The following is a 12116-nucleotide window of genomic DNA, read 5'->3' on the forward strand; positions in this document are numbered from 1 at the left end:
CTCCAGTGGGTTTGCAGAGGCAGTGCACTGTGCAGGGGATTGCCCATCCTTCTCCTGCAGAACAACTGGTGGATTTGAGCAAGGTGCCTTTGAGATTGCAATGCAGCTTCTCAGCACTAGGCAGCCAGAGCTCCCTGAGGATCACTTTAAATTGTAGTCAACTCGATGGCACCTAACATATTTGTCTTGGAGCAAGTGCAACTAGGGTGCACCCCAGAGGCAAGGATGGTGAACCTTTGTCTCAGATGCTTTGGGCATGTTGTCGGGAGGCATCAGTCCTTGGAAAAAACCATCATGCTAGAAAAGGTAGAGGGGGAGCAGAAGAAGGGGAAAGCATCAAGGAGATAGACTGACAGACACAGTGACTGCAACAATAGACTTGAGTGTGATGGAGATAGTGAGGGTGGGGCAAGATAGAGCAAGGTTCCAATCTGTTCTTCATAGGGGGGCCTATGGGTCATAGCTGACTCAACAGTACATAACAGCAAAAATGTATATATTATCGCATCTCAATGTCAAGAAAACAAAGATTCTTACCGCTGGACCAATAGGAAGCATCATGATGGGTAGAGAGGAGAAACTGTCAACAACTTCATCTTGCTTGGGTCCACAATTAACACCTCCTTGGTACCAGCAGTCAGGAAATAAGGAGACACATTGCACTGGGAAAATCTGCAGTTAGGTCCCTCTCAAGATTATTGAAGAGTAATGATGTCAATGTGAGGACTAAGGTGTGTCTGATTCAGACCATAGTCTTTCTGGTAACTTTCTATGCATCTGAGAGCTGGACAGTGACTAAGGATGACAGAAGAAGAATCAGTGCCTTTGATTTGTGATGCTGGAGAAGAGCACTGAATATCCCATGGATGGCCAAGAAAACAAATAGATAATGTCTTGGAGAAAGTGCAGCACAAGTGCTCCTTAGAGGCAAAGAAGATGAAGCTTTGTCTCATGTACTTTGAACATGTTCCTAGGAAAAGTTATTCCTTGGAGAGGGACATCATGCTTGGGAAGGTGGATGGATGGTGAAAGACAGAGGAAGACCCTCAAACCAGGTGGGTTGGTTGATTTGGTGACTATGGCAATTGCCTCGAGGGTGTCTTAGATTGTGAAAATGGCACAGGATAGGAGAGAGTTCAGATCATAGGGTCACCATGAGTCATAATTGACAGGATGGCACCTAACAAAAATAATTGTATATTGTGTACTTAGATATAATATCATATAATTATACATTTTATACTGGGAGCTCTGGTGGCCTACGGGTAAGGAGATGCACTGCCAACCCAATGGCATTTAAATCCACAAGCTGCTCCTTGAGAGAAAGATGGGCAGTCTCCTCTCATGTGATTTACAGCCTCTGAAAACCACAGAGAGTCAACTGGGAGTCATTTCCAACTCACTGTAACATAACAATAACAACACAATTTGATGAGTTGTTGTCATTAGGTGCTGTTGACCACAAGTCATAGCGACCCTATGAACAAAGGTCTGGCCCGTCATGCCCTGTGCCCTCCTTGTCACCTCTGACACACTTGAGCCCATTGCTGTTTTATGGCCGAAAATGCGGGATTCTAAACCCTCAGCCAGAACTTAGGGGGTCATCAAAGTTTCTTTATTAAATGTGTGGGTCAAGAACGTCAGCTACTGCCCAAATCATTCCTAGCCCAAAGGGAAGCAAAGATTGGATTTATGTACAGAGATTGGGCATGGGGGTTACACAGTGTTCACTGTGGTTGGCAGTTGAGATTTCTGCACATTCAGGAGTCGTTGATGTTTCGGATTCCTCATGGATGTCCAGGCCCCGGGTAGGATCAGTTTGTAGTCAGGGAGTGGTAACCAACCGGGTTCAGCATGTAGTAGGGAACATAAACCTTCGCAACACATATCATTGCTAAAATCATTGAGGTGTATATTTTTTTTAAATGGCTGTCAGAGCAAAATAGTTTCTCTAATGCTAACATCTGAAATTCAGGTCTGATACAGGCTATGGTCTTCACAATCACTTGCTTTGCATCAGAGAGCTGGACAATGACCAAGGAGGATAGAAGGAGAATTGATGCCTTTGAGCTGTGGTGCTGGAGAAGAGTATTGAGAATACCATGGACTGCTAGGAAAACAGATTTGTCCTGGAAAGGGTTAAACCGGGTGGCTCCTTGAAGGCAAGGATTCTGAGGCTCCGTCTAACATACTTTGGACATGTGAGGAGAGACCGGTCCTTGGAGAGGGACATCATGCTTGGGAGGGTGGAGGGACAGCGCAGGAGAGGAAGGCCCTCTATGAGGTGGATTGATTCAGTGACTGGGATAATTGGGATGGGAGTGTTAGAGACAGTGCAATTGGCACAGGACAGAGCGGAGTTTAGGGCTGTTGTACATAGGGTTGCTATGAGTCGCAAGCGACTCGACGGCACATAACAACAATTCTAACATCTGTTAGTTAAAACAGAACAACCACTTGGTCAACTGACCGGAAGAGATCTATATTTGTTCCCATTCCAAAGAAAGGTGACCCAACAGAGTGTGGAAACTACAGAAAAATATCGTTGATAGCATATGCAAGGAAGATTCTGCTGAAGATTATCCAAAAACGACTGGGACAGCACATCAGCAGAGAACTGCCAGGAGTCCAGGCTGGGTTTAGAAGGGGTCATGGTACTAGGGATATTGTAGCTAATGTTAGATGGATCTTAGCCAAAAGCAGGGAATACCGAGGAATGTCTGTCTGTGTTTCATTACTATGCAAAGGCATTTGACTGTGTGGATCATAACAAACTGTGTCTGACTCTGAGAAGAATGGGAATCCCAGAACACTTGATTGTGCTAATGCGAAACCTATACTTGGACCAGGAGGCAGTCGTCAGAACAGAGCAAGGAAACACTGCATGGTTCAAAATTGGGAAGGATGTGCACCAGGGATGTGTCCTATCTCCATACCTTTTCATGCAGAACAGATTATTTGGGAGGCTGGGCTCTATGAGGAGAAGTGTGGCATCAGGATTGGTGGAAGATCCATCAACAATCTACGTTATGCAGATGATACAACCCTGCTTGCTGAAACTGAGGAAGACCTGAAACTCTTGCTGCAGAGGGTCAAGGATTGCAGCCTTAAATATGGATTAAGGTTCAATATCAAGAAGACCAAGATTCTCACCACTGGGCCAGCAGGCAGCATTAGGATGGATGGTGAAGAGATTGAGATTGTTCACAGTTTTAGTTTGCTTGGCTCCACAGTCAGCACTCTTGGCACCAGCAGCCAGGAAGTTAAAAGACATATTACAATGGGAAAGTCTGCTGTTAGGGACCTCTCCAGGCTACTGAAGAGCAGTGGTGTCACTCTGGAGACTAATGTGTGCCTGGTACAGGCCATGGTTTTTGCAATCACTTGCCATGCATTAGAGAGCTGGACAATAGCTAGGGAGGATAGAAGGAGAATTGATGCTTTTGAGCTGTGGTTCTGGAGAAGAGTATTAAATGTACCATGGACTGCTAAGAAAAGGGACAGTTTCATCTTGGAGAGGGTTAAACCAGGCTACTCCTTGGAAGCACAGATTCTGAGGCTTCGTGTGACATACTTTGGACATGTTGTAAGGAGAGACTAGTCCTTAGAGAGGGACATCATGCTTGGGAGGGTGGAGGGACAGCGCAGGAGAAGACGACCTTCTATGAGGTAGATTGATTCATGACTTGGGTGATGGGAGTGGGTGTGTCAGAGACAGTGAGATTAGCACAGGACAGAGCAGGGTTTACCCTGTTGTACCTATGGTTGCTATGAGTTGCAAGCAACTTGATGGCACGTAACAACAATGACAATGCTAACATATAAAATGGCTTTTCTAATGCTTAACATTGACACTGCTACCACAACTTTAGTCATTGTGGAAGCAAACAGGAAAAGGAACTAACAACTAAATGTGGAATTTTGAAACTCTGACTCAAATACTTTGGGCATGTTGCCAGGAGGGACCAGTCCTTGGAAAAGGACATCGTGTTTGGAAGGATAAAGGATAAGTGTAGGAGAGGAAGACCTTGGATGAGATGACTTGGCACGGTGTCTGGCGAAGGGGCAAGTGTGTCAGAGACTGTGGGATTAACTCAGGATAGGGCAGAGCTCAGAGCTATTGTTCATAGGGGTCACTAGGACTTGTCAACTCATGGCTCAGAACAACATAGTAGGAAACACTCAAAAGGAAACAGTGGCTGTGAACTATTCTTTAAGCCCCCTTTGGGGGTTTTTGAATGCTAATGAAGCTTGTTATATATTCTATAAATTGAACTTTGCTCATGTAATCATTGTTGTTATGTACCATAGAGTCACTTGTGGCTCATAGCAACCCTGTGTACAACAGCCTTGAAACCTGCTCTATCCTGTGCCCACTTTGCTGTCTGACACACCTACTCTCATTACTCCAGTCACTGTATCAATCCATCTTATCAGTGATCTCCCTCTCTTTCTCCATCCCTTCATCCTCCCAAGCATGATGTCGCTCTCCAAGGACTGATCCCTCCTTGCAGGCCAAAGAATGTCAGATGAAGCCTCAGAATGCTTGCCTCCAAGGAGCAACCTGGCTTCACTCACTAAGTCGAACCTATTTGTTCTCCTGGCAGTCCCATGGTGTATTCATAATCACGTATTTATTTATATGAAAGACATGGTCTTTCAGTCAGTTCTGTGACTTCTTTTTAATATCCAAAGCCAGTGTTTAGTATTAAACCATTATGAATTACTACATACATACATTTGTCTCATATACTTTGGTCATGTTGCTAGGAGGGGCTATTCCTTGGAGAGGAGCATGATGCTGGGAAGGGTGGAGAGTCAGCAAAGGAGAGGGAGACCCTCATCCAGGTGGATTGACATAGAACTGCCACAATAGGCTTTTGTGTGTCAGGAAGTGTGAGGATGACACAGGATAGAGCAGGGTTCCCATCTTCTGTTCATAGGGTCCCTGTGAGTTGTGCTCAATTCATGGGGGTCTAAGAACAGCAACACTTGCCTAATGGCACTTGCAGAATCCCGTTTTCACTAATTGATATTTTTTTTCATCTCTTTCAATTACAGTGATTTGCAAGGAGTAAGAACAAATGCCAAAAAGGATGGAAGTGACTGGATTCTCAATGGAAGCAAGGTGTGTCAGTAGGGGCTCCCAAAGCCATTTGCTCAAAGCTACTCATTTTTAAGTCTATCATGACTAGGGACTCACAGAAATAACTTGTAGTATTTATGAGACTGTAAACAAGTTACAGTTGAGGGAGCTCTGGTGGCCTAGTATCAAGAAACTGTGCTGCAATCCTGAAGGTGTGCAGTTTGAACCCACCGGATATTCCGCTGTAGAAGGATGGGTAGTCTCCTGTGTCAGTCGGATCTGACTCAACGGTGTACAACAAGGGTGTGTGGGGGGGGGAGTGATAGTTATGGTACATAACCTTCATGAGCCTTTTCCATATTCAATTTTGCATATTCCCTCCCTAATATGACAAAAGTCATTTTACCTTTCAAACAGCATTTATCAGACAAGAAAAGGTGAAAGTAAGGCCCACATTGCCAAATATGGAACAAACTAGTTAACTTTGTGTTGATGAGTGACTGGGAAAGAGATTTTTCTCATAAATACCAAGTAGAGTTTCAAAAGATGCCAGGAGGGTCTGTTTGTATAGCGCATGGCGGGCATAGTCCTGTGAGAGGAGTTGGACTCACTGCTATTGCAGCTGCTCCAGGACTTTGAAAAACTAGAGGTGAAGCGGGCAGCTTTGAACTCCAGAGCAGAGGAAGGTTGGTTCTCACTCTCCAAGGCTCGTTATGCCATGGGTGTCAAGTCAGTGGGTCCTCTGCAGTATGCCTCCCACAGGGAGCCCCACTGTTGTGTCCACACTAGCGAGGCTCAGGACAGAGTCCAGAGGCTGTGGGTGGTGATGACGGCCGGTCGGAGCCCGGAGGACGTGGGCCCCCAAGAGCCAGCTCTGCCAAGACGAAAGGGCCTTTCTAAGACTCCACAGCCAGAGCGCTCAGCAGGTGCTCAGAATCCCTTGAACTGGTTTGGAATTCTGGTTCCTCACAGTCTGCAGCAGGCACAAGCCAGCTTCCAGGAGGGCCTGCAGCTCTCTGCACACATGGCCAGCCTCCAGATCCACACCAACTGGAATCAAAGACAGTTCCAGGAACTCCAAGAGAAAATCAAGCAACTTGAACCTGGTCCTGCTTGACTTGCATCCAGATTTGGGGCCACGTGCACAGCTATTCTCAGACATGGTTACCTTACATCAGGCCTTTTTCCTTTATAGATTCCACTTAAGCTCCAAATACCCCCTGATCTTTGGTGTTTTCAACTTTTTTTAATGTGAAAGTTAAAAGCACTGCTTTAAAACCACTTCTTGTCCCATATTCTCCTATGATATACTCAGTAGGGCAAGTGCAAGGTTCTTCATCTTTATGAAGAGAAGCAGCTTCCTGGATAAATCAGCTGCAGGAAGAATAAGTGTTTTGAGTTCACTGCTTTATTAAAATTTATGTAAAGACAAAGCCATGTAAAATTAACAGTGTAAGCAGAAATACCTGAGTAGATGGAAAACCCTTGGCTTTAAGCTTTGAAGTGAAAAAGCTCTAACTTGGGTTTGTGGGTTTTTTTACATTATTGTTAATGAAAATTTACAGAGACTTTGGATTTCCATTCATTCATTCTTGTACTTTTCTCCCTGCCCACCCTACCCCTCAGTACACTCTTCTTTTTGAAAAGTAAAAGTTCCCCCATTGTTTTACAATCCCTCCCCCCCAGCGTTTTTAAAGGAACTCTATGAAGAAACTCCTTTTTTAATTTCTTGTTCATCAAAAATGAGATGTAGTCTCCTTTCATGTGTTACCTGTTTGAAACCTTCATATTTCTCCTGAGTCATTGATCTTTTTAGGTATTTTCTAGAAGCTTTGGGAAAAATTAGTTCTTTGTTCCTGAAACAAGTATATTTTCCAAGGTTTTGGGTGTTGGGGGTTTTTTCCTGTGGTATTTTTTAAGAATATTTTTTCTTTGTTGTGAAATAAAACATAAAAACATTGCAGAACAGTTATGCACCATGTAAAGAATGTGGAAACAGCCCAAATGTTCAACCACAATGGAATGGATTGAAAAATTATGGTACATTCATAAAATACAATATTCTGCAGCATGCAGGAGAAATTATTCTATAAATTACTGCCTAACTTGGAAGTGAACTAATTCCGTCCCATAAGCTCAAATACCATGTAAGACCATGATTGTAGAAATAAGATAACTAGTAAAACGTGTATGAGAATCCAAGGGGTAGGAGCAGAGGGGTGAGGACGGAGGGCTAACTAACCATAGGGTCGCACAATTTGATGGGGGTGAGTTAAGGAAATGGGAAAGATCGAGTGTGAAAAACAATGTATATGAACTTTGTAAGTAAACCGGTATAAAATAACAATTTATTACAAACACCCACATTGCAGGACAATTGAAAAGCTTAATAAATTAGTAAGGTGAACACTAGAAGAAAAAAAGATGCTAGGAAAGAGCATATCAATGATAGAAATGGGAAGTCCTTCTGAAGGGCCCTTGGTAGTGCAGTGATTAAGCACTCTATTTTCTAGCTAAAAAGTAAATAGTTCAAATGCACTAACACTCTTTACAAAAAGAAAGATGTGGCTTCTATAAATTACTGGCTTGGAAACTCGATGTGCTGTTCTGCTGTCCTATATGATTAACATGCATTAGAATCAAGTAAGTGACCATGGATTCAGTCCTTCTGAATGTCATACTAACTCAATAATAGAGTTAAAGAATCTCTCCAATTAAGGTTATGAATAGACTCATAAGTAAATCTTTCCTAAGGAGAAATAAATTCCATGAGGGCAGATGTCACTCTTTGCCTAAGACTGTGTCCTGTATGCTTAATAAGTACTTAGAGTTGGCATTGCTAAAGGAAAGAAGTGTTCATTTCCTGCACTTGGAAAGTCTTTCCAAATAGGCATTTTAAAATTTGATGGTTTAGTTTTTGTTTGTTTTTTAAAAATGTTTTTCTTTCCAATTAGTAGTGCGTGTTCACAAACTCACACGCTTTAATGTCATGGCCCTGGCAAGTTGCTGTCAAAAACCAAACCCAAGCCTGTTGCTGTTGAGTTGATTGTCAACCGATGACCTTTAAGTTAGGAGTTGAGCTCTTTATCCACTGTGCCACCAGGTCACCTTGAAAATTGCTACAAACGTTTGATTCTCAGTGCTCTGTTTCTGTATATACGCTGTCAGGGATTGGTAAGAATATGTGGACTGGTATCATCTGTGGATCGCATTAACCCACGCTTTTCTCTTGACTCTTTTGTAACCTAGTTGTTTAATTCCTATATAGAAAATAATGCCTCTGATCAAGTAAATTTGGAAAATATGTACATCTGCTCAGTGTTTGCGATGCTGATTTTCATTATGAATTTCCAAATGCAGAGTTTATTTTATGCTCTAAGAAAATCTATTTTCATAGGCTATCTTGAGTGACATGTATTCTTTAAACATTTAAGACATATTAGTCTAAATTATTCATCTTAAAGATTATAATAAGAAGGCTTAAAGATTATAATAAGAGGGCACAGCTCATATGTAATTCAGAGAGGGCTTGTTTTGACAGATGCCAAAAGTGAAATAAGAAGCACAGTCTCCTATGACTGTGCCTTTCTAAGCAAGTCCTATCTCTTCAACTGTGTTTTTTGTGAAAACCACCCAGGAAAGATGACATTTACTCTGCTTCAAATTCTCTATTGGAAATTACAAAAATTAAAAGCTAGCAAAAGTAAAGAAATGGCTAAGTAATAGATGTCAATAAGATAACATAATATGCAATCATAAAATGACAACACAACGTTTGCATTATAATACTCAGTTCATGGCCATCAAGTCAGAACCAACTTATTGCTGATTGTTCGGTGGCTTTTCCAGAGCTGTAATTCTCACAGGAGAACATGGCTTATCTTTCTTCCTTGGAGCAACTGGTGGATTCAAACCACTGACTTTGGGATTGGCAGTGCAACTCCCTATTCACCAGACCACCAGAGTTCTCTGCTTTATTATAATGAGTTGTTATTGTTATGTGCCATAGAGTTGCCTATGACTCACAGCAACCCTATGTACAACAGCTCTGAAGCCTGCTCTGTCCTGACCCAGTCGCACTGACTCCAACACACTTACCCCCATTGACACAGTTACTATATCAGTCCATCTCATCCGGGGTCTCCCTCTCCTGCACTTCCCCTCACCCTTCCGAGCATGATGACCTCCTCCAGGGACCCGTCCCTCCTGGTCACATGCCCAAAGTATGTGAGACAGAGCTTCAAAATCCTAGCCTCCAGGGAGAAACTTGGTTTCACCCTTTAGGGAAAGAATTACATTAAGTGAAAATATTAGAATATAAAATGCAAATATAGAATAATTTTAACTATATTAAAAAGAAACATCGACAGGAACAAAACTGGCATGATGATATTTGCATTGTGAACTCATAGAAGATTTCCTTTTCCTGTTTAATTTTATATACTTGCTCTCCTTCAGTAGGGGAAGGACAAGAGGCATGAAGCATGTTTTATCTGTTTCCGTCTTCTTGGATTGGCTTTTTTCCAATTGTAATTTGTACATCTTTTGAGTACATGTGCATTTTTACAGGTAATTTATTGTCTACTGTGACCCATAGTGACCCCCGAACAGCAGATCTGTACCCTGTGCCATCCTCATCATCTCTGATATTCTTGAGCCCAGTGCTACAGTCACGGTGCCAGTCCATCTCATCAAGGGTCTTCCTCGCTTTCACTGACCCTCCATCTTTCCAAGCATCAGGTCTTCTTCCAAAAAAAAAAATGCCCAAAATATGTGAGATGAAGTTCCACCACCCTTGCCTCTAAGGAGCAAGGTTGCACTTTCTCCAAGACATTTCTGTTCTTTTGGAGTCTGTAGGACATTCAATACTCTTTCCAGCACCACAGCTCAAAGGCATCACTTCTTTAAGCAACTTTATTCATTGACCAGTGACTTTCAGATGCACAGCGAGTAAATGAAAAGTGACAATTGCCTGCAGGCCTCTGTTATTGTGGTATGACGCATGGTGTTTTGCATGTTGCAGGTTTTCATCACGAACGGCTGGATGTGTGACGTTGTCATCGTAGTCGCGGTCACAAATCGTGAGGCCCGCTCTCCCGCCCACGGCATTAGTCTTTTTCTGGTGGAAAATGGAATGAAAGGTTTCATCAAGGGGCGAAAGCTCCAGAAAATGGGATTAAAAGCCCAGGTAAGTCATAATAAATCCTATTCAGGTAATGAGGTTATTATTAATCTGATAGATGCCTTGCATAAATAAAAAATACATGTGGCACAGTCAGTTGTTCTAAGAAAGATGCTTCTTAGATTTAGCCAACCATGTACAGCAGCACTGCAGCTCTCTTTGGTGGGGAGCAATGGAATAAACTAGGGCATTTGAATGTCTGCTTTAAAATTGGCAAAATTGGAGCAGGGCAGTTGACTCTCTTTAGGAAATTAATTGAGAAATATTATGGGGGGGTTTCCTCCTGTGTTTTACATAGTTACAAAAAAGGAAAAAATGTATGTTCAGTATTGATTAAAAATCCTTAGTTTTCCATATGTAAATAGCTGGATAATAGTAGAGTGGAGAAATGCTAAGATTTGGAATTAGGAAGACAGACATATGTTTGAGTCCCTAGTTCACCACAAACTTTTTTTTTAGTTGTAATTAACCATTTCTACTTAGCTTTTCGTTTTTCTTAAATAAGAGTAAAATTATTAACTTTATCAGGTTATTGGAAGACATAAATGAGATCCTTCTCTACTTAATTTTATGTTTGGGGTTTTTTTAGGATACTGCTGAACTGTTCTTTGAAGATGTGCGGTTGCCAGCTAGTGCCTTACTTGGAGAAGAAAATAAAGGTTTCTATTACCTTATGAAAGAGCTTCCACAGGTGAAAAAATGCTTAAAGATGCCATCTTTTTAAGTGAGTAGTGAACTGAGATAGAATAACCTAGAACTATACAAATCCATGCAAGCAAAACTTAAAGTTTAGCCAGAAAATTGAGTACAACTTAAACTATGAAAAAGAAACGTTGTAGACTATGTAAATAAATACTTGAACTACAGGTTATCCAATCAAAACTTTTAAAGTGGGTAAGGAAAAAAAAGTGTTGGTTCTGTGCTTCCTTCTTGAAATGACTATATATCTCTGGATATATTATTCTGTATCTAGATATATACTTCTATATCTAGATATGTTGTTCTTCTTGATTTAAGTCAAGCCTTTAAGCCTTTAAGTCAAGCATGACTCATAATGACCCTATGAACAAAAGGCCTGAAGCCTCTCTACAACTATTGATATCTGTCAAAGTTCATAGAGCTTCTGGAAGCAATTTGTTTAGGATGTGGATGCTGCTTCTGCTTCATATATATTCACACTCACACACACACACACACACACACAGAGACACAGAGAAATATATAGATATATCTATCAATATATCTATTCCTTCTTGGAATAACTGTAAGTCATGAACTTGTAATTCTTTATAGAAAATGTCAGCTAAGACATTTGGCACATTTTAATAGTAATTGAATCAAAGGGAGAAAGGTATTAAGTTTAGACTGAAAAGCCTCCAAGGTCAGTTTCTTTATGTGTCCTTTTGAAGATTAGGTTCACAGGGATCACTGAGCCTCCACTGCCCGTAAAAGGGAGTCACTTGCCTGGTGACAGCCAGTCATAGGCTAAACATGAAAATGGAACAAAGGTCAGGAACACTGGTGTGCTGAGAGGATAGGATAAGTTGGGACTAAAGTGATCATGAGTATTTTTGTACCAATAGGCAGAATTTAAAATGTATATTTTAAAAAGCTAATTTCCACAGAGATAGTAGGATATATTGTACACAGAAAGCAATAAATACAAAATCAACAATTAAAGAATTTTTTACACATCTATAAGTGAAAGAGATGAGAAAGAATTAAATAAATTATATAATATATATACAGTAAGGCCAGTCTTCCCCAAAATAAAATAACTGCTTTGCGGCGTTATTCTTACAGATGTTGTTGTTGTTATGTGCCGTCGAGTCGCCTGCGACTCATAGC

The 12116-nt window shown here is 41.4% G+C and overlaps 1 protein-coding gene and 1 pseudogene across 1 annotated transcript in view; both read left to right on the forward strand.

The window, feature by feature from the left end:
• Positions 1-12116, forward strand: part of ACADL (acyl-CoA dehydrogenase, long chain) — a 49343-nt gene that overhangs the window by 11853 nt on the left and 25374 nt on the right. The window contains exons 5-7 of the mRNA XM_006891957.1: positions 5062-5128; positions 10110-10274; positions 10858-10959. Of these exons, the coding sequence (XP_006892019.1) occupies positions 5062-5128; positions 10110-10274; positions 10858-10959 (334 nt within the window). The remainder of the gene's footprint in view (positions 1-5061; positions 5129-10109; positions 10275-10857; positions 10960-12116) is intronic.
• Positions 5661-6203, forward strand: LOC102870425 (annotated as a pseudogene).

The sequence above is a fragment of the Elephantulus edwardii genome, unplaced genomic scaffold (genome assembly GCF_000299155.1).
Source record: "Elephantulus edwardii isolate Elephantulus edwardi_28Jun2011 unplaced genomic scaffold, EleEdw1.0 scaffold00106, whole genome shotgun sequence".
In the NCBI taxonomy this organism is placed as follows: Eukaryota; Metazoa; Chordata; class Mammalia; order Macroscelidea; family Macroscelididae; genus Elephantulus; species Elephantulus edwardii.